Source organism: Lipomyces chichibuensis (assembly GCF_038497645.1).
Source record: "Lipomyces chichibuensis strain CBS 12929 unplaced genomic scaffold V1513scaffold_38, whole genome shotgun sequence".
NCBI lineage: Eukaryota > Fungi > Ascomycota > Lipomycetes > Lipomycetales > Lipomycetaceae > Lipomyces > Lipomyces chichibuensis.
The window spans coordinates 35,143-55,743 of record NW_027117490.1 but is presented as its reverse complement, the minus strand read 5'-3'; the positions used below and the strand labels follow the sequence as shown (position 1 = coordinate 55,743).

Sequence of the window (20,601 nt, the reverse complement as noted above, 5' to 3'; positions counted from 1 at the left end):
AACATTGCTGTTGTGGAGGTCACGCAAACTGACTTTGACTTACGACTAACTTCCCCGGATCAAGATGTTTCAACTGGTGCTAGCACAGTCAAAATATTACGTCGTGTTTCCACCAACACAATCAAGTTAAACGGGTCTGATTACATGCTTGTGCACTAGGAATTTGAAATTTTGAGATCATGATTCGAAGGTACCAGAGTGGATGGTCGTTAAGAGCTACTACGGGTCAGTTGCAATTTGTAGATAATTTAGAAGTATTCTAACCTGCCCTGAAGCTGTACAAAGGCCCAATGGAACTTCACTGAAGGGGCCTTACGGTTCCGCGTATAATTTGCACACTGGTGTCCGACAGCGAAGCCAAATGCCTCTACTACTCCCTCCCATGAGTGGTCTAAGTGGAGCTCCGCTACAATCAAACTCAGAGCATGGCAGCAACAGTAGTGGAAGCGCCAGTGGGAGTCGTTCCGACGTTATTGATGCGCCACTGTCGCCTCAGTTGAGAGGACTCAAGATGCAAAGGGAAGATGCGCTATGGGCGGAAGTAGCAAATGGCAAACTTCAGAGAGATGATCGAAGCGATGGTGAGCGAGTGCATGACGATGATGATGATCACGATCGGGCTACATCAGCGGGAGGAGGTGATGATGATGACGGTGGGGGAAGTAGCTTCACGACGAGCTTAACAGTAGCACATCCGCCTGGCATGAGATATCCGCACTATTTCGACACTTATCATATTTTTAGCCAGTTGCGTAGAGCAGGTTTCACGGACGATCAGGCTAAAGCTTTGATGAAGTGTATGCGTGGGTTACTAACCAATGAACTGCTTCGTGCCAAGGAAACATACCTTTCCTCCGCGGAGATGGAAAACGAAGCCTACTTATTCGACGCTGCTTGCTCAGAGCTGCGTACGGAGATTCAAAATAATAGGAAAAGCCAGGCGCTGTTGGCCCAGACAGAGACAGCAGCCTTACAGCGGGAATTTTTGGTATTGAAGAGACTTTTTGAGGAAGAGATTGATTATATGAAAAATGAAATTAGTATGGACCTCAACGAGCGCAAGAATGCGACAAAGATCGATTCTAGAGCTACAGAACTGCAGATTCAGGAGTTAAATAATCGTATTACAATTGCAATTTCGTCTGATTTGAGATCCGAGGTTGAAGCTTTACGCTGGCAAACTACAAGGCGCGGATTATGTGAGTATTTAGGGCTGGCGGTAAGTAGAGAAATGCGGAACTAATAGCTATGTCTGTAGTCACAATTGGGGTCGTCGCGGCGCTCATCCTTACAGCCTTATCTTATCGGAATGATGGTGAGCAACAGCATCCAAAGGCAGCAACTGCGACAACCGGTGCTACGGTTCCGAAAAAGCCGGATAACGTTAGTGAGACTGAAGTATTGTATATGACTTGATGATGAAGATGGATGGTACAACTGAAAATTTACAGGAAAGGGTTATGATTTTTCGGTGTTCAAAGCGTATCGGGCTACTTTTGCATAATCGGAAACTTTAGAGTTGTAAATAGTTACTGGGACTGTAATTGATATACTGGCATACAGGTTTTATATGTGATGTCAAACTGGAACGCAGAACCGTAAATTTGCCGATGGATATGGTGTCTACATTAGTAATTTTGCTATAGCATACAGTACTTCCTTATATATATATTAGAGCGACCGTCAACAAGCGCCGTATGCAAGGACCTCAACGCACCTCTACGGACATGGTCTTATCGTATGTATGATTCAATGGTGAAATTGGGCATGATCAACAAGCCATTGTTGTCACCGTTTAAGTAAACCAGGGTTTTACGCCGCTAAATGCCCTAGCCCAATCTGCATTCATTGCTACACTTCTCATGGAAATAACAAAGAAAGGCAAAAATAGGTAGCGAATCAGATTGCAACATCTGCAGACACCGATAAAATGGGCACCCTGGCGAGTGGCATTTTTTTGTTTGCTCCACCGGTCTCGTCGCCTTTTAATCCAGTGGGACAAGTAGCATTGTGGAGAACTGACACAGGTGACAGTGAGTGCGCACAGGCGCCTGAGTCACGTGAGTGCAGCCTATCTATTCTCGACCCTGCGCAGCGGGCGCAGCCAAACGCAAAAGCTCCACCATCCTCGCCCCATCATCGCCGCCGCATACTTACTCTTCTTATGATAGTGGAACCTGTGCAGGCCCACCCCTTTCACAAATCCTATCTCCCGATCTGGTCGCACTTTTCTGATTGTGCAGTTAAGTTCACCACTTGATACGCAATTGCCCTTTCAGCCACCATTGCCAAGTCGACTCCCTCTCCCAGATGCGACCACACATTGCCTAGACGTGCATACACCCCCCCCTAGAACCTCGAACCATGGCTGCCAATGCCAATTGGGGCGTGTGGGGTGCTTCCCCACTCTCGTCAACCTTTCCGTCAGAGTCTTCATCTCGGAGACCAGGTACGTGGATTGATATGCACTTATATCTTCAAGGCGTTAAGCTTACTGATTACTCTGTGTCAAGATGACTTGTCGCCCAATGCATCGCATGCGTCACATACATCGCCACTATCCGCCACAGTATCCTTACCTGCTTCGGCTACAGCTACTACCGCATCCGCTGCGTCTGAACGAGAAATTGACATTGATCTACGACCATGGGCATCAAATTCTTCGTCGTCCCGCTCGCCCCTGTGGGCCTCTACCATTGAGAACCCAAGCATGTCTCCTGTGGGAATGCGGAAGCTGCCTCTAGAACTGGATGTATGTGTTGATTTCCTATTGGATGTGATCGACTCGGCGTACAGTACTCTAACTTTAATAGCGTTCCGAGTCACCACGAGAATCATCCTTCTTTATATCACCGCGTCCAAGACCTGGCTCCTCGTTTGGTTCGGCTCAGTCACAGGCGTCCAATGGTGGGTCGGGATTACTTATGGATATTCGCTCGCCATCGTCATTGCATGCGACGATCCTGTCACAGCCACCGTCATCTCAGTATTCTTTCGGCAACTCTTACGCGTCGTTGGTTGGTGCTGAGGATGATGATGACGACCAAATTATCCGAGATGAATTTCCGCAACACCATCGCGGGTCTTCAGTTTCTCGGGGCCACGATTCTGCAATATCTCCAGCTTTGTCTCACGCATCCCAGTCACGGGTGGATGATGACAATGTGCCAGTTAGATCGAACTCTACTCCGCCGATATATAATAACCTGCCTACCACAGCGGTTAATAGCGCAGCCTCCGGTGCAGGTAATACACAAATACCAGATCCTTATTCGCAGAATGCATTCTCCGCTCAATTGCGCGAGAGAAAGTCTATAGGAGAGGTGACAAGAGAAGCAGAGCTATTTGCAAATTTTAAAGCGCTGCATATGGACTCCCCCTCGTCATCCGTGTACGAATCGACCTATGAAGAACGAAGGCGAATGGTATCTCCACCGTCCGCGTCTTCGTCACCTTTTCCCTCGTTCTCAGCCTCGGCTTCGTATACGTCACCCGTTCCGCAGCAGCACTATTCTCCATCTGATAGTTATCAAGTTCCTTCTCGGCAGTCGATGTGGGGTGGTAACGATGACAGGTATTATCTACGTATGGTACCCCATCAGCCAGCCCATTCAATTTCAGATTACGAATTGTCGTACGGCGCACAGCCATCATCTCAATCGCATGCAGCGGGGTTGCCCGATCCATTGCAAGAGTTCCGAAATCCGCGCCTTTATTTTCGCGGTAACCTGTCGCCTGTTGAGCCCCATATTGACTATCGACGCACTATGAGTCCTGCGTACTACGGATCTGGGATTGGTCCTACCGGCCCTAAAGCACCGGTTCTTTCTCAGCAACCTCGTGGTGCTACGAAGTTTCAACCTGCCCCAGACAGTAAAAAGTATAGACCTCTCTCTCTACAGAATCCGTCATCATCACAACCATCAATCGCTGCCGGAGTTAAGCCGCGAGCGCCATCCACAGGTTTATACAGAGCTCAGGCACCTAGCTTCGAGTATGCCAATCCGTCTCCGTACTCTGCCGGAGTGCGCGTACCGTCCGCTGGTTCACCGGTGTCACCAAATCCTTCTGTTTCTCGGAGAACGAGCGTTGCCATCTCCGCGCCAGTATCTGTTGCTTCTAGTGATGATTTCCCTCATGGCGTGCGGTCTGCTCTTTTAGAGGAATTCCGAAGTAGCAAAGGAAAGAAGTATGAACTAAAGGACATATATGGGCACGTCGTCGAGTTCAGTGGCGATCAACACGGTTCACGATTCATCCAGCAACGTCTTGAGACTGCCAATAGTGATGAAAAAGAGACAATTTTCAATGAGATTCGAGCGAATTCCTTGCAGCTAATGACGGATGTTTTCGGCAACTATGTCATCCAAAAATTCTTTGAGCATGGGAATCAGATGCAAAAAACTATCTTGGCGAAACAGATGGAAGGTCATATTATCAATCTGTCACTGCAAATGTATGGCTGTCGTGTTGTACAGAAAGCGATTGAGCATGTGCTGGTCGAGCAGCAGGCGAAGCTCGTTAAAGAGCTTGAGGGGCATGTTTTGCGATGTGTAAAGGATCAGAATGGTAATCACGTCATCCAGAAGGCCATCGAGCGTGTCCCTGCCGAACATATTGAGTTTATCATTCGGGCCTTTAATCAGCAGGTGTATGAGTTGGCCACCCATCCTTATGGCTGTCGCGTAATTCAACGGATGTTGGAGCACTGCGATGATGACGCTCAAACTGCTATTTTGCAAGAGCTTCATTCGTATACTTCCTACTTAGTTCAGGATCAGTACGGAAATTACGTCATTCAGCATGTAATTGAGCGGGGCAGGCTCGAAGATCGAGAAAAGATCATTGTCGTCGTGAAGGACAATGTCCTGCAATTCTCTAAGCACAAGTTTGCGTCGAACGTTGTTGAGAAGTGCATTGTTTATGGCGATAGCCGGCAGCGACAATCAGTTATTGATGAGATATTGCGACAGCGACCTGATGGTTCTCTGCCGCTGACTGCCATGATGAAAGATCAGTTTGCGAATTATGTCATTCAGAAGCTGCTTGACGTGACCGAGGGACAACAGAGGGACAACCTTGTGTCCAAGATTATGCCACATCTTCAGTCTTTGAAGAAGTACTCTTATGGCAAGCATTTGGTATCAATTGAGAAGCTGATGTATCTATCTGGTGAGGAGAAGCTAGTGATGAGTCCGACCATGTCGCCGTTGGCATATAAAAATGCTGAGCCTGCGAGCCCTACACGGAAGTCAGGATATATACCGTCGAAGTCTGATACGTCAACTCCGATGGCACTATTAGCGGATATTTCCACTCCAGCTACCGATGATACAAATCCCGCCTCTCCCTCCTCGACGGAGGACGGCGGAAAATCATATGAGAGCAGCTTCACAAGTAATACATCTCAAGAGATTAAAAAAGAAAGAGCGGACTAGTACATGAGATCAAGTTATGCGTAAGATGGATAACGTTTGTTTTGTTTATGCTTACTTTTGCGATTTTTTGCTGGTTTTTGATCAGGATGCTACATCTCGCTTTTGCTTGTTGTTTGTTGATTGCCGTTATCCCGAATTCATTTCTTTATTGAATAGAGAGAAAACAATCATACTCTGTGCTATGCGTGTCTTTGGTTGCATTATTTAAGATTAGCAGAATGGCTCTTTTTGTGTTGCGAACATTGCCATATTATTCGTTTTTTTATATTTCTTTGGTGTTATACATATGTTTACAATTTATGTTCTATATCCGCTCCTCCTATGTATAATTTTCTCTCTCTGTAATGGTGGAATTTCATGTTCTCTATAATTTCTTATTATATATATTAAGGATTTTCTTTGTTAATATGTGAAGGTTTTGATTATTTAATATTTACATATTATTGCACTAGCTATATATAGTCGATTTTGATTTATGTGGTTCAAGTAAGCGTTGTTTATATTAATTATTGTTGGATTTATATTATGTTATATTTCTGTTTGTAATATTTGACCCTTTGCTTGCAACAATTTACTATAATAGTGCTATTGTATCATATCATCGTGCTATTACTGAGGTCGTGTAATCTGGCAACTCCCGTTGGGTGATCTATAAAATATATTTCAGATAATAATGTGGTACCAGCAAAAAAAAAGCCTAATGGGGCGGGTTGCTTGGAGCAAACGTGCAATTTACTGCTCGAACACCAGCAAACTGACCAAGCATGCTAACATATGACAAATTTCGCTCCAATTTGGCAATAGTTAGTTTGCAGCCACCGGGATATCTGCGCCATCATGAAGCGGAGTGAGAGAAATATCAGCTGAGGGGCTGCGAATACTAAATCACTTAGCATGTTATGTAAGCCTAACTTTAATAGGATAAGTCTAATTTAAATATGCAGACTACTCCTGTATTAAGGTTCAAGAGAGCATTGGAACTAACGACTAACAGTTAAAGGCACAGTTGTTATCAGTGCTCCGCCTCCTGGATTGATATCACTGCTAACTGACTGCACATGGGTGATATTTTATGGCAATCAGCACGACAGGAGCTTTATCGCTCTAAGCTCCGCCGTCACACAAGGCTAACTCAACGTTGAAGAGCAGTTTGTCTTCAACTGCGGAACCATTTGATACGAGAAATTTCTTCGTGTCTCTTTCCTCTTGGTTGATATTATAGACCATGGCGGCCTCACAGTCGGCCGTCTTGCGCCAGACGGCTGCTCTCTGCTCTAAGAGTGCTTTGGTGTTTAGGAGAACATGGTTCTGGACAATCTTTCGCGCATTTGTCTTCCCTGTTGCGTTTATGTGGGTTTTGGTAAGTCTGGGCTGATATTCTATCAGTTGGTCAAGTGCGTCGGGCTTCCGTCAGGTGCCTTGTGTTAATGCTTATTCTATAGGGATATGCTCGAAATCTATTCGTTCCTGCTGCTACTTACGGTGTTGCTGATCCAGCACCGATTCGTCCTTTGGCAGAGGCAATCGGTGATAGAGATTTCGTGTACTTGATGGAAAATGGCACAGTCACCCCAGAAGTTCGAATGCTGATGATGAACGTAACATATGGCATCCCTCCAGAGCAAGTGATTGAGCTCGATGACCCCTTGGACCTGCTGACGGTTTGCAAACAAAATTTGAGGGGCTCGTCAAATTGTATTGGTGCGGTCCAATGGAATAGTTATGATCCCGACAATCGCAGATACAACTACACCCTTCGAGCTGATGCTGGCCTTTTCCGAGTCAAAGTCGATGATCATACCAGCGATGTGGAACGTTATTTATTGCCTGTTCAATGTGTGTAATTTGTTGCTACAAATTTAGTAGTTGCAGTTTGGATGCTGATTACGTGTAGGGGCTGTTGACTCCGCGATCCTTGGATTGGATCAGACGAATGACGCCCCCGATGTCGTGGCCTACACATCTCGAAGCCAGGAGGAGCACGAGCAGGATATCCGCGTTCGCTATATGTCAATTCTTATCAAGTACATGTCGCCAGCTATGTTCATCGCCATCATCGGTATTGTCTATCACCTTTGCGGAGTTGCGGCCTGTGAGCGTGAGCTTGGATTATCAACTCTGCTTGAGAGCATGGGATGCGCAAAGTTGGCGCGCCATCTTGCATTCTTTGTATCGTACTCTGGGCTCTATCTTCCGGGATGGATCGTGGTCGGTATTGCTGTGGGAAACACCATGTTCTATAATACCAATATGGCATCAATTGTCATATTCCATATTCTAAACGGATTTGCGAACGTGTCCTGGTCTCTCTTCTTAGCGCAGCCTTTCCGCCAAGCTCAGCTATCTGGTATCATCTCTACTGGTATTTGTGTCTTGCTTGCGGTTATGACAACTGTGCAGTCAACCATGCACCCGGAGGATAGTACAACAGCTGCCGCGCTTGGATTGATATTCCCGCCGATGAACTACGTGTACTATATGCAGACAAATGCTCGCTTCGAACGGGCAGTCCTCCCGCTTTCGTTGACGGAAATTCCTCCAACTGGAATGCTCGCCCCTTGGGTCTTTTGGATTGGTGCTATTATTCAGATTCCATTCTACTTTTTCCTAGCAATGCTATTAGAGCGCTTCCTCTATGGCACCCACTCTCGTACTGCGGCTGTCGTAACGGACCCAACCAATGCCCTGTCAATTAAGCATGTTTCGAAAGTCTACCATCCGTTCTCATTCAGTAGTCTGTTTAATGGCGGCAAGAGTATAGCTCCAGTCGTTGCAGTTGACGATTTGAATTTGACGTTCCGAAATGGCGAAATATCTTGCTTACTTGGTGCGAATGGAGCTGGAAAGACCACGACACTGGAAATGATAGCAGGTATTCAACGACCGACGGAGGGTAGCATTGTGTTCGGTCAGACCACCTCTCTTGGTATTTGTCCTCAGAAGAATGTTCTTTGGGACGAGCTCACCGTCGAAGAACATATTCGTGTCTGGGGTCGCGTTAAGGGTAGCTTGCCGTCATCTCTTGCCGACGAAGTACGCGAGTTGGTTCAAAAATGCGATCTATTACCTAAGCGCAAGTTTTTGTCCAAAAATCTTTCCGGTGGACAAAAGCGGAAGCTGCAGCTTGCTGTAATGTTTGTGGGTGGGTCGAAGGTCTGTTGCGTGGACGAGGTTTCATCTGGCCTAGATCCTCTTTCGCGTCGGCGTATCTGGGACATTTTACTCTCGTCTCGGGGTGAGCGATCGCTTGTTCTCACTACGCATTTTCTTGACGAAGCTGATTTGTTGGCCGATCACATTGCAATTGTTGCTCGTGGTGTCCTCAAGGCGGCAGGATCTCCACTTGAGCTCAAAGAAGGATTCGGAAATGGCTATCGGGTGTTTTCGATTACTCCAGGCTCCGGTCGTGAAATGGTCTATGAAGCAAACAACGGTTCCCAGGTTACTGAGTTGGTCACACGACTTGAACAAGCAGGCCATAAGGAGCTCCGCGTGTCTGGACCACAGTTGGAGGATGTATTCTTGAAATTGGTTGCGGATTCAGACAGTGAAATTCAAGAGCTTTTGGACGAGAATGATGTGTTATTCCAAGAGAATGAACTGCTCGAGAACAAGCAACCGCCGTCGTACGGTGCCCTGGAGAGTGCTAGCGAAACTTCATCCCTGTCGGAGAAGCCGTTACTGAAGGACGGATTGGATTTGAAGGTTGGAACGATTGTTGGGATTAGAGGTAAGACCTTACGAACGATGGAGGTCATTACTTTTTAGACTAATAGCAAAATCTAATAGGGCAAATTTGGACAATGATCTGGAAGCGTATCATCGTCGCTCGACGTCATCCGTTGCCTATACTTGGAATTCTATTCCTTCCAATCATCGTTGGAGGCATCACCATGATTTTCATCCGTGACTATCCGGGCGGCTCATGCTTGATCCAGGACAATGTTGCCGATCAGATAGTTAGAGAATTGACGCCGACAAATCTTAACATGACGTACCAGATTCTCGCAGGGCCTTCACCTGTGGATTCAGCGACCGCAGCTGAACTGATTCAGCCGTATCTTCTTGCTGCCGGTCAATATAATGGAACGTTTAATGAGACTGCCACCCAGGCTATGAGCTATGCTAGCTTGATCAACAACATCACACTTGTCCGTACTATCGAGGAGTTCCTGTACGCCATTGCTGTTAACTATTCCGTGACTAACCCTGGCGGTATATTTGTTGATCCGCCAACAATTGCGTTCCGTGCTAATGGCCTCGGTGTCGTCACTGGTCCTCTGGCATTGAATGTCTTAGATAACGTGCGTGGCCAAGGTGACGCTCTCATCATCACGGATTACTCGCCGTTCCAGTTCCCGTGGATTCCACAAATGGGTGACTCGCTACAATTCATCATATACTTCTGTCTGGCTATGGGAGCTTTTCCCGCTTTTGCTGCTTTGTACCCCACCATGGAGCGTATTCAGCGAGTCCGCGCATTGCACTATTCCAACGGCTTGCGCGTTGTCCCTTTATGGACGGCTTATCTTTTATTCGACATGGTTTTGGTTCTGATCGGGTCGATCGTTTGCATTATCATATTTGCGAGTACGAATCCATACTGGTACGGTCTGGGATATCTTTTCATAGTCATGTTCCTGTATGGAGTGGCTTCTATTCTTTTTGCTTTCGTTGTCTCGCTTATTGCGCCAACTCAGCTGGCTGCCTTCGCAATTACAGCTGCGTTCCAGTGCATCTATTTCTTGGTGTACTTGATTGCCTATCTCGCTGTTAACACCTTCGCTCCTGCGTTGCAAACGGATGTGATTATCGATCAAGTTCATTTTGCTTTGGCGGCGATTGCCCCGATGCCAAATCTAATTAAGGCTTTGTTTTTATCGTTGAATTTGTTCACATCACTGTGTGATGGCGAAATGGAATATTCGTACTACGGCGACATTAGAGCGTTCGGTGGGCCAATCCTGTATCTCATTGCACAGTCTGCTATCTTCTACGGAATTCTCGTCTGGTGGGATTCCGGGCGCTTCCGCCTTCGTCTCCAGGGTAAATTCTCTATTCCCGATGCTGAGAAGAGGGCTGCTCTTTTGGATGGCGATCTTGCTAAGGAGATCGAGCGCGTTGAGAATCCGGATGGAAGTGATGGATTGCGAGTTGTGCATTTGTCTAAACGGTTCGGTAGGCATGTTGCTGTCGAGGATGTTTCCTTTGCTGTCGCTAGAGGCGAATGTTTCGCGTTGTTGGGACCCAACGGTGCTGGCAAGTCTACAACGTTCAATATGATCCGAGGCGAGATTGTCCCTTCTGCTGGTGGAGTTTACGTGGAAGATGTGTCCGTGAACGAGAATCGTGCGCATGCTAGAACTCATCTCGGGGTTTGCCCGCAATTCGATGCCATTGATCAGATGAACGTCCTCGAGACCTTGACGTTCTATGCCAAACTACGGGGCTTGAAAGGGAGCAATGTTACGCACAACGTGCAGGCTCTCGTGCGTGCTGTTGGACTGACCAGGTTTTCGACCCGCATGGCTGGTAAGCTCTCTGGCGGTAACAGGCGTAAACTTTCACTTGGTATTGCTCTTATGGCGAATCCTTCTGTCTTGCTTCTCGATGAACCATCATCTGGTATGGACGCTGCTAGTAAGAGAATTATGTGGCGTACTCTTGCAAATGTGTCAGCGGGACGAAGCATTGTACTTACGACGCACTCTATGGAGGAGGCCGATGCTCTCTGCTCTCGTGCTGGCATCCTTGCGAAGAATCTCCTTGCTGTTGGTACCAGTGACAGACTGCGCGCTCGTTATGGCGACGCATATTACCTCCACCTTGTCCACCAGGACTCGGTTAACTGTACTGAGGAGCAGATGATGAACGTTGTCCGATGGGCCGAGAAGCGATTCAGTGGTCATTCGATTCGCGTCGAGGACAAGATGTACCACGGCCAGGTCAAGCTTTCAGTCCAGACTACCAATGGCATGGGTCAACGAAATATCCGAGTCTCAGAGATTTTCCAGGCCATTGAGACCGATAAGGAGAGCATTGGGATCGCATACTACGCTGTATCACAGGCCAGCTTGGAGCAAGCGTTCCTAAGGATTGTCCGTGAGCACGACGTCGTCGAGGAAGGTTATTGGCCTTGAGTTGCGTTTATTTTCTGTGGGCTGTTTTTTTGAGTTAAATCTAGGGAACAATAGAATTGTAGTGTATAGGATAACAAGGTCGATGACCAAGAAAACATAGAATAGTTTATAGACTCGGTATTTGTATTTGCGGAATTTTTTTGTACTTGTTTTGTTTATAGATTCTGTTGGTTTATGGTTAGGAGGATGGTATAGATTGGTTTAAGGGCTATGATAGACGGGGTTGTTTCTTTGTTTCTTAAGGTTTTTACTGGGCAATGAATATTGGGGACTGTTGTCGACGATGTAAGAAAGAGTCCATCCTATATTATAGTTAATATGTGTGCTTAGCGATGCAGCTGGAAATAACTACAGAATTGTAAGTCGTATGAGTGCGATGAGGTTGTAAAACATTCCCCGGAGCTGCAAATCTGCCTTAACAACAGAAGCGCAGGTTGATAAGCGGACATAAGTAGACTAACAACTTCAATTATGTACTGCCAGTTATTTATTTTCAAAATTAGAACCACAATTACCAGGATTATATATATGTTGACAGATTGATCCACATTCAAAATCATAAATCTGCGCCAACGAACTGTTGGACTTACAAGGAGACATGGAAGGTTATGTTGGAATATTGCCGTCAGTTCCAGAGAGTATTGAGATTTCACGGTACTGAGCTCTAACTATTTTAGTTGGCAAAAAAGAGACTAATAATTATGATACTCGATAATATTATATTGCATGCGCGAATTTTGTAACAGCCATGAGTTCGACCCGTAGTCGCGGGTTCGTTGAGCAAATTATTTGAAACTTGCAGACGCTGATCATTAATTAATAGCCGTAAAGTTACAAAATTTTGTCAGTAGTTTGGGGGCTGGAGAGGAAGGGAGGCTGCGAACCCAGTATAGAATCATCGAGCGTGGGCCAACAAACAACACGATACCATTAGTAGGGATCTGTACACTTAAGTTCACTTCACTTGGAACCCTAAGTCAAGTTAAGTTCAAGCCGACTTGAAATACCCTAACATCGAGTTTCTATTCCCTCCCGAAGCCACCAAAGTCCTATTCGGCAGATTATTTTATTTACCTTCAGTCTCAGACCAAATAAAATAAAACAACAATTGCGCCGCTGGCCAGCAGGCTTCGTCTCTCAGGATCACGTGTAAGATATCATCAGACGGGCCGGCTAAGATTATAAGAATACAGCCTTCCAAAGTTCCCCCTATGGCAACAACATGTCCTGTGTGAGGCTTTAGCTAAACATTGACTAATTGGAGAGCACAAGTTATAGAAAATTAAGCAGCAAATAATGCGGTAATTTCTTACTGCATGTAGACGCCATCAAAGGACTCGACTAGTGAATGAGTGAATTCATGTTAAAACTTTCGACGTCGTTGTGCATGTGCAGCGCCAGCCAGCCCACAGATTTTTTTTTGCCTCCCAAGTCAGTTCGAGGCGCAAGTCCTTGCCCCCTCTGCTGGCTGCTGCAGCTGGTTCGTTCTACTACTTAACAACATTCCCACCTCTTATTCCATTTTATACCACCGCACACCTCGGGATTTTTATTCTCGCACTTGAACAACTTTTATGCAACACTCCAAGTTGGCGTCTGTATATTCCGTCGCCAATTTTTCAGCGTTTTACAATCTGGCAACTCACTTCCTAGTTCTTCGCCGCCTCCGGATCTACGAGGCATCACAGAAGCCGCCATAACTTGTCTTATCGACCCTTGTTATAATCTGATCCGTCCACTTTGGGGGTTCATTTTGACAAACCACTTTGCGCAAACGAAGATCGCTTAGAAGTGGTCTGCCGTTTGTTTCAGTAGCTATTGGCATCTAAGTAGCATATAGGATTGGCGTTGGAGGTTTTTATTACGAAGTGGTATAGACTAGTTTCTCGGGTATTGGGGCGCGTTTAGGGACTAATAGTTTTACGTCTTTTTTTATTTGTTCTCTATATTTTATTCTCTTGCAAGCCACTGGCTTCATTGGAGTTTTCAGTCTGGCTCCTTTCGCGCTTTACCTATCCGGTTACTACCGGACCTTCCCAAGCAATTTCCTGTGTGTCTTCATTATTCGTTAGTCTAGTTATTTACTGGTAAGTGATGCTTGAGTAGTTAATTCAACCCCGCACATGATGTTAACGTATTCGTTGTTTAGCCATGGAAGCGTCACGCGGAAGCTCTCCCATCCCTTCCTCCAACGAGCTCTACGACCACCGCAACCAGCCTGAGACCTTGCCAATTCGTGTCTCCTTTTCGGACAGTACCCAGAGCTCTGGTAACGCTGCGCCTGAAGTTGAGGGTTCCTCCGTCTCATCTGGATCCACGACTCGTCCACAATTGGCCACCATCACTGCTCCTGAGTCGGCAATTTACGATCATTCCGACTACGAGGGTGAGGCTGATGTTGAGAGCACAATCCCTCGCCCAACGCAGCGTCGTAGATCATCTCTTGCCCGTCTTCGCACTGGAGGTTCGGTTGTGGTCAATCTTGGCGATGGCCCGGTAACTTCCTCAGTGCGTTCGCCTGATGGTGGTACCAGTCAGTTCGAGGGTTCTCCGACTGCGTCTTCGCAACATCATCACCACCATAGTCGCCTTACGGCGTTCAATCCCAGCACTCCAGGCTCTAATGTTGCGGGAAAAGGCAGACGATCTCATCGTGCTTCCAATGAACTTCATAGCCGCCGCCCTACTGTTTCGGAAGGTTCACAGGTAGATTCTATTGCTGGTGGTCCTCCCGCTCTTGCACATTCTGCTTCCTTCAGCCAAGATGGCGCAAATGAAAAAGCCATCCCTGCTGTCAAAGACAAGGACGGTTCCTCGAGAGCGCCGTCCTACTCCGATTCTGACGAGTCCATCCGCTCACGCGTCAACTCTGGTGACGAAACTGAGGAAGACGTTTGCTTTCCGATGCACCTTGAGCATCAGCGTATTAATGGTATCGATTTTGACGAGATTGAGGAGTTTGCGGCCGTTCAACGACTTGAGCAATGGTATCCTTCTCTCACTCGTCGTTCCGATAACGATCTTGGAGCATTTGGACGGCGTTTGACTTTCTCCGTGGGATCCGGTCGGCCTACCGATCGCCCAACTAATGAAGCTGTTCCACCAAATGTTTTACCTGTCGTCGATGTATCCACGACTTCCAGTGGCGCGGATGAGGATGAGAAGTCTCGCGTCGGTTCTGCGGAGGGCGATGAGATCGAACTTCTGAAGAGTAAGGCGCTTCCTCCTGCCGCCGCTGCTCGCCTTGCTACTGCGGAAGACAGATTCAGTCTGTTCTGCTCCGAATCTGAGGAAACAATTCATGCTCCAGAGATCTGCTTGTTGACCGGTCCGGGACAGACCTATGCGCAGCTATTTGACAAAGCGAACGGAACTTGGTGGCTTGACTGTCTCGATCCTACTGACGCGGAGATGAAGATGCTCGCCAAGGCTTTCGGAATCCATCCTTTGACTACTGAGGATATCCGTGTTCAGGAGACACGCGAGAAGGTCGAATTGTTCAGGTCATACTACTTCGTTTGTTTCCGCACTTTTGAGCACGACAAAGCAACTGAGGAATTCCTTGAGCCGCTCAATATGTATATGGTTGTGTTTCGTGATGGCATCCTTTCCTTCCATTTTTCGCCTTTCCAGCATACCGCTAATGTTCGCCGTCGCATACGCCAGCTCAGGGATTACGTTACTGTTTCGGCAGATTGGATTTGCTACGCCTTGATCGATGATATCACTGATGGTTTTGCCCCGGTTATTCACGAGATCGAGCAGGAAGCGGATGGCATCGAGGACGCGGTGTTTGTTGCGCGTGAGTCGGATTTTGGTGACATGCTCAAGCGTATTGGTGAAGCCCGCAAGAAAATCATGACGCTCATGCGTCTTTTATCCGGAAAGGCCGATGTGATCAAGATGTTCGCCAAGCGCTGCAACGAGCAATGGGATGTTGCGCCTAAAGGCGAGATTGGCTTGTATCTGGGTGATATTCAGGACCATATCATCACTATGTACCAGAACTTATCTGCGTATGAAAAGATTCTCTCGCGCTCGCATGCGAACTACCTTGCGCAGCTTCAGGTTGAGTCTTTCTACGCCAACAACCGTGTAACCAGCATGTTGTCCAAGGTTACCCTTCTCGGTACAATTCTTGTTCCGCTGAACTTGATTACCGGTCTGTTTGGTATGAACGTCAGAGTTCCGGGTATGGGTGGCACGAATTTGAAGTGGTTCTTTGGAATTGTTGGCGTGATTTTTTTCATCGTCATTCTCTCGTTCTACTTTGCAAGAAGATGGTTGGGTACTGTTGATCGCAAGGCGAAAAGACTTGAATAAGCGCTGGACTTGAAAATGGAATCTACATTTCTGGTGCAGTGAATTAGTAACGTTTTTGTTTTGTCGGTTCTGAATGGTTGATGGGATTTGAGCGATTTGTTTTGAAAATATTATTTTCTGTCAACATGGTTTTAATAGCTGCTGTCCGAGCTTTTGTTGCGAGACTTCTTAATATTTAAGATTGTATTGTCGTGGTGCGAAATTAGAATTACGCTATAATTTTACAGCGCTGTTTTTTTTTTTTTCTTTCGTCGTACGATGGTTAGTTGTAATATTGGTAGAACAGCACAGAAATTGCATGATATATTTTTGACTAATTCAAAACATTTTAATCTCACAATACAGCAACAGTGCCTGCTACTGCTACTGCTGCTTCCTGTTTTATCTGTCTAATTTTGTAAACATGAACTATTCCACTGATCCACGCTGCCTTCTCCGTCTCCAAATCTGCCACCGCCACGGGGGGGCTAACGGTCTGTATCCATACAAGCGCGGGAAAATATCTTCAAAGAAGAAATAGACGTGTCCCACAGCTATGCCGACCAAGTCACCTCTTGGCAGCTTGTTATTCAAGATGAGAGAAAACCCGAAGAGAACCCAAGGTAGGTAGGGTGCCGAGAAAACGAAGAGGCCGAGAAATGATAGTCGAATGGACGGATTTCGTCGGGCCCATATGTAGACTAGTGAGAATGACAGGGGCGAACCGAGGAATGGAAGGGAGACTAGTGGTGAGAGGATGAGAAGCGAGAAGGAGGAGTAGAAGAGAAGCCAGAGGAAATCGAGCGTTTTGTTGCGGAAAAAACTGTCTTCGAGCATCCGGGAGTATCGTGACATGAAGAAGATGTGAAATATGAAATCTAGTGATAAGGGACCGAAGTATAGGAAGGTCGTGAGAAATCGCCAGTACTGGATAAACCGATTAGATTCATAACGTATCAAAATCGGACCTCGACATACCTGGTGCGTCTCGAACACCGTCCGGAAGGCAAAGAAGAGTTGGTACGGCGTCAATACCTCACATTGAACTAACACTGAAGTCACGACGGCCGCCGTCGTCCAATACCGCGTGACTGGCGGGACCTCGAAGAACCATGCTTCAAATGGAATCGCGTCCATCGTCCTGAATGATCGATTTGTATGGGATGTGCGTTGAGAAATTCGGCGTCTCAAGTTAATCGACGTTAATCTATCGCATTATATTGTATTATCGCAGATATGAATAACTTGCGAACACTCTATATTCTGTTGAACTGATGATTTGCGATGAATCCAGTTAACGACAGATTGCAATAACTTCTACCTTATTTCGCATTAGACTACACTCCGCTGCGACACAACTCTCTTACCTACTTTGTTTACAGCCGACACTTAATATCTTGATAGCAGATCCGATCTATTAAGCATCAATTGCTGCGTGCACGGGGGCCACGCGATATTTCGGCTAGTCGCTGCTCTTCGACAAGAAGTGATGTTACGTGGTATGAACATCAGTTAACTACAGTATACCCTAACCCCGAATTGCACATGCGGCTCAGTCGGTGACTAGGGCAGGGCCTTGAAGTAACTTTGATGATGCTATTTTACATTCGGAAAATGTGGGATATGTACACTTCTTGTCAGTTGAGCTTCGAGGGCCCTAATTCTACTAATTTTGACGTTTTGAGTAGTACTGCTGTTGAGGCACCAAGTATTTATCTCAATTGGTAGGTATCCAAATTAAGCATGCTAAATACGTGCTTTCTCTGGACGGTAAACTATTCTAAAGGATTCATGGCAACAAGTAGCAATATCCAAAATTAATCAGGCTCAATACATGAAAATCAAAGCAGAGAATTTATGTAGTAGCAATTAAGAAAAGGATGATCCACGAGAGTACGACCCATGAGTACGCTTCTGGCGAACAGAAAGAATGTGAGGGTTCGCCTTGCCATCTAGAGGCGGGTACGTGCCGGCGGGGTACTGTTGTGGAGCCATCAATACGATGATAGTTGGACAGGAGCCGTCGTGTGTAGGCCAGTCGAGAGAAAAGATTGAGCAAGGGGCGGGCGGCCAAATTTTTACCCGTGCACTGGATAGTTATAAGTCTAATTGCATTCGCTCAGCTCGCCCGCGTAATGTTGAGTCCCCGTTCTTTCGTCTGTCGGCCACTGTTCAAGCGGGACTCGCGGTTGCTGAAAACTAAAGGTACAGTGGAAGGCACATATTTGGACTGAGAGTGCCAGTCAGCTCGTGGATTTCTGCCCAATCTAAGTCGCAGGCGTGCAGTATTCGTAGACATATTCCGCTTCAGGACGGATCGGCTACTTGTCCTACCATTGGGAAAAAAATCTAATACAATCGGTCCGCTGGACGTGTTCGTAAACAATAACTTACGCAATATTGTTGATATGAACACTTAAATTTTTATTTTCCCGAGATACGTCTGCAGCAGTACAAAAACGCGTCAATGAATGTGTCGGTCCCCTTACCCTGTTCATGCTAATAAAAGCTCCGACCGCACGGGCCGGAAAATTTATCGAAATAACTCACCTCGACAAACGAATTCAATAATCCTTCTCTAGGCCCCAAAAGTCAGGAAATTGATGTAACAAAATATTGACTCATAAGCCCTATGCGCGTGTAATATAGCGAAAAATATACAAACATAATTGGTACCTGGAACAGCAGCCAGGCACTTACCTACACGTCGCGTCGCACAAAATAGGTTAGGGTAAACGCGAGAAAAGTAAGCTGTCAGGGTATGGGCGCGATTGGGATACTCTATTGCCTCGCGAACTCCCTTTCCCCCTGTCGGACCCCTCAGTCCTCACTGCTCTTATTTCTTGCAGGCCAGCTCTCAGATTTGGTTTATCACACCTCTGCTGATGTTCTCCTCGATACAATCTTTTTTCTCGTCCCTCTCCAATTCATTCTCGTCATCTGACGCGACTTCATCCGCTCTTCGTAGGCCATCCATGACGTCGCATCCATCATCAGTTGCACTTGCTCCTTCCGCGTCCAACGCCTACTACGCGGGGCCTGACGGCGGAATGACCTCTACTTCACATCTCACATTGCCTACTCCGATATATTCTCCTGGTATGCGATCGCTTTCGACTACAAGACTCACGCAGTATTCATCGAAAACTACTACCGCCTCGACACCGACTGAATACTCAACAATCCAGCTTCAAGACTTTGAGGACGGCGTCGCACCAGCCCCGCCTGTGAAGCTGTCATGGAACCGAATTTCGCGATGGGCGGAAAAAAGTTATCCAGAATTGTTCGACGAACTCAACGAGCCTGCGTTTCCAGCGGATCTCGAGAATCTCGAACGAGCAACCGAATGCGTCTTACCACCTGACGTGCGGGAATCATTCTTAGAACACGACGGCCAGGACCGAAGTGGCAAGCCGTGCGGATTGATCTTTGGCAGTGCTTTACTAGACACAGATGAGGTTATTGCAGAGTGGGAATTATGGAGAGCAGTTGCCAATGCCATCGAGGAGGAAAATCGAACTTCCGCGATCACCGCTGCCCCGGTCGACTCCGCGCAGGCCTCAAGCAGTAGCAGCAACCAAGCTCGGAAACCACAAAAACGGCGAAATGACTTTACTGCTCACCAGACTAGCGTGCCAGATCAGGCTGTCCATCCTGTATATGCGCATACTGGATGGTTACCGCTTGCGAAAGACTTTTGCGGTAACAACATCGCTGTCGATCTTGCTCCTGGACCGGCCGGTCATTGGGGTCAGATAATCTTGTATGGTCGGGAATTTGATCGGAAGTACGTGATTGCGCGGTCATGGGGCCATTTCCTAGCTATGTTAGCGGACGATCTCGAAGAAGGTCGGTGGAGCGTTGACGAGGACTCAGAGGAGTTGTGGTACGTCAGTGGAGGAAAGGTTCATGTTTACTTTGAAGTTCTGAAAAGACGAGTTGAGCGGACAGTCTCACAGAAAGGACAAGCAGCTGCAAATGGACAGCTCAAGAAGAGCTGCCCGGCACCGCCGCTAGTCATGAATTCCAATGAATCGACAACAACGCTGACGTCGACGTTGAAGAACGCGAACGCCAGTACCGGATCGCTTCAGCATTTACTTACTCCTGCCTCACCTGGTGTTGTCAACGCAAGATTGCCGCGGATAGACAACAATGCTGGCGCGCGACGCAGTGCCGAGGAGACGACTAAAAAGCAGAGCTCATCACCGGATGACATCGAGAGCGCCAGCTTGGTACGACCACGGTCGCCAACAAAGAAGCCGTTATCGGAGGAAGAGCAAGGACTAGTGGACGTTGACGTCAATAATGCTGAGCCAAGTCTTGAGATTGCACTGGAATAGATTTCTTATGTATAATGTGGATTTTAAGGATTTCGTTTATCGTTATAGGACATTGTTAATTATTGTTATTGTTTTAACCGGTATTGATTCTGTGCATATTTCTTTTGTACTATTTGCTGGTTGGTTATATCTCCGACGGCGACGCTAATGGCGTTCGTATGTGATGATGGAATCGTGTCGATGTGGGCAGGAAACTATCACTGAAATAAATAATGATAAATCTTATTTATCATCTTGTATGTATTATTTTTTACAACGCATTCTGTGATCTTATCAATAGCATTTTGTCGATTGACACTAAAATAATTGGGTCAATATAATTTTTAGTTGAAGAAAGTAGTTATTTAGGAGTAGCCAGTAATGGTTATTCTAACGAGT

General features: G+C 46.6%; 6 protein-coding genes across 6 annotated transcripts; 5 read left to right on the top strand and 1 right to left on the bottom strand.

Moving 5' to 3' along the window:
- Positions 1–59: 59 nt before the first annotated feature.
- On the top strand, positions 60–1,626 carry V1513DRAFT_404373 (uncharacterized protein). Its single transcript, XM_066895580.1, has 3 exons — positions 60–225; positions 276–1,199; positions 1,259–1,626. Exons 1-3 carry the CDS (start codon positions 180–182, stop codon positions 1,414–1,416), a joined length of 1,128 nt encoding a protein of 375 aa, XP_066751615.1. The 5' UTR covers positions 60–179; the 3' UTR covers positions 1,417–1,626.
- A 738-nt stretch (positions 1,627–2,364) lies between these two features.
- Positions 2,365–5,438, top strand: V1513DRAFT_460244 (armadillo-type protein; the record flags this gene model as incomplete). The annotated part of the gene is made up of 3 exons (XM_066899820.1): positions 2,365–2,449; positions 2,514–2,752; positions 2,814–5,438. 3 exons carry the CDS (start codon positions 2,365–2,367, stop codon positions 5,436–5,438), a joined length of 2,949 nt encoding a protein of 982 aa, XP_066751614.1.
- Positions 5,439–6,223: 785 nt separating this feature from the next.
- V1513DRAFT_451046 (uncharacterized protein) lies at positions 6,224–11,977 on the top strand. Its single transcript, XM_066898905.1, has 5 exons — positions 6,224–6,339; positions 6,433–6,798; positions 6,881–7,274; positions 7,333–9,168; positions 9,228–11,977. The coding sequence occupies exons 2-5, from the start codon at positions 6,664–6,666 to the stop codon at positions 11,576–11,578; spliced, it is 4,716 nt and encodes a 1,571-aa protein (XP_066751613.1). The 5' UTR covers positions 6,224–6,339; positions 6,433–6,663; the 3' UTR covers positions 11,579–11,977.
- Positions 11,978–13,729: 1,752 nt separating this feature from the next.
- Positions 13,730–15,901, top strand: V1513DRAFT_433370 (uncharacterized protein; the record flags this gene model as incomplete). The annotated part of the gene is made up of 1 exon (XM_066896440.1): positions 13,730–15,901. One exon carries the CDS (start codon positions 13,730–13,732, stop codon positions 15,899–15,901), a length of 2,172 nt encoding a protein of 723 aa, XP_066751612.1.
- A 271-nt stretch (positions 15,902–16,172) lies between these two features.
- Positions 16,173–17,460, bottom strand: V1513DRAFT_451040 (Derlin). The gene is made up of 2 exons (XM_066898904.1): positions 16,859–17,460; positions 16,173–16,807 (listed from the first exon to the last, which is right to left on the bottom strand). Exons 1-2 carry the CDS (start codon positions 17,015–17,017, stop codon positions 16,310–16,312), a joined length of 657 nt encoding a protein of 218 aa, XP_066751611.1. The 5' UTR covers positions 17,018–17,460; the 3' UTR covers positions 16,173–16,309.
- A 1,197-nt stretch (positions 17,461–18,657) lies between these two features.
- V1513DRAFT_451038 (uncharacterized protein) lies at positions 18,658–20,560 on the top strand. Its single transcript, XM_066898903.1, has one exon. It carries the CDS (start codon positions 18,766–18,768, stop codon positions 20,221–20,223), a length of 1,458 nt encoding a protein of 485 aa, XP_066751610.1. The 5' UTR covers positions 18,658–18,765; the 3' UTR covers positions 20,224–20,560.
- The last annotated feature ends 41 nt before the right edge of the window (positions 20,561–20,601 follow it).

What these genes read in the sequence shown, in the direction of transcription:
- V1513DRAFT_404373 (XM_066895580.1), top strand. Translation starts at nt 180, where the DNA reads ATGATTCGAAGGTACCAGAGTGGATGGTCGTTAAGAGCTACTACGG. An exon ending in GTCGTTAAGAGCTACTACGG is followed by an intron (nt 226 to 275) that starts GTCAGTTGCAAT and finishes CCTGCCCTGAAG; the next exon opens with CTGTACAAAGGCCCAATGGA. An exon ending in AACTACAAGGCGCGGATTAT is followed by an intron (nt 1,200 to 1,258) that starts GTGAGTATTTAG and finishes CTATGTCTGTAG; the next exon opens with TCACAATTGGGGTCGTCGCG.
- V1513DRAFT_451046 (XM_066898905.1), top strand. Translation starts at nt 6,664, where the DNA reads ATGGCGGCCTCACAGTCGGCCGTCTTGCGCCAGACGGCTGCTCTCTGC. An exon ending in TTATTTATTGCCTGTTCAAT is followed by an intron (nt 7,275 to 7,332) that starts GTGTGTAATTTG and finishes GATTACGTGTAG; the next exon opens with GGGCTGTTGACTCCGCGATC. An exon ending in AACGATTGTTGGGATTAGAG is followed by an intron (nt 9,169 to 9,227) that starts GTAAGACCTTAC and finishes AAAATCTAATAG; the next exon opens with GGCAAATTTGGACAATGATC.
- V1513DRAFT_451040 (XM_066898904.1), bottom strand. Translation starts at nt 17,017, where the DNA reads ATGGACGCGATTCCATTTGAAGCATGGTTCTTCGAGGTCCCGCCAGTC. An exon ending in CGGTGTTCGAGACGCACCAG is followed by an intron (nt 16,808 to 16,858) that starts GTATGTCGAGGT and finishes CGGTTTATCCAG; the next exon opens with TACTGGCGATTTCTCACGAC.
- V1513DRAFT_451038 (XM_066898903.1), top strand. Translation starts at nt 18,766, where the DNA reads ATGTTCTCCTCGATACAATCTTTTTTCTCGTCCCTCTCCAATTCATTC.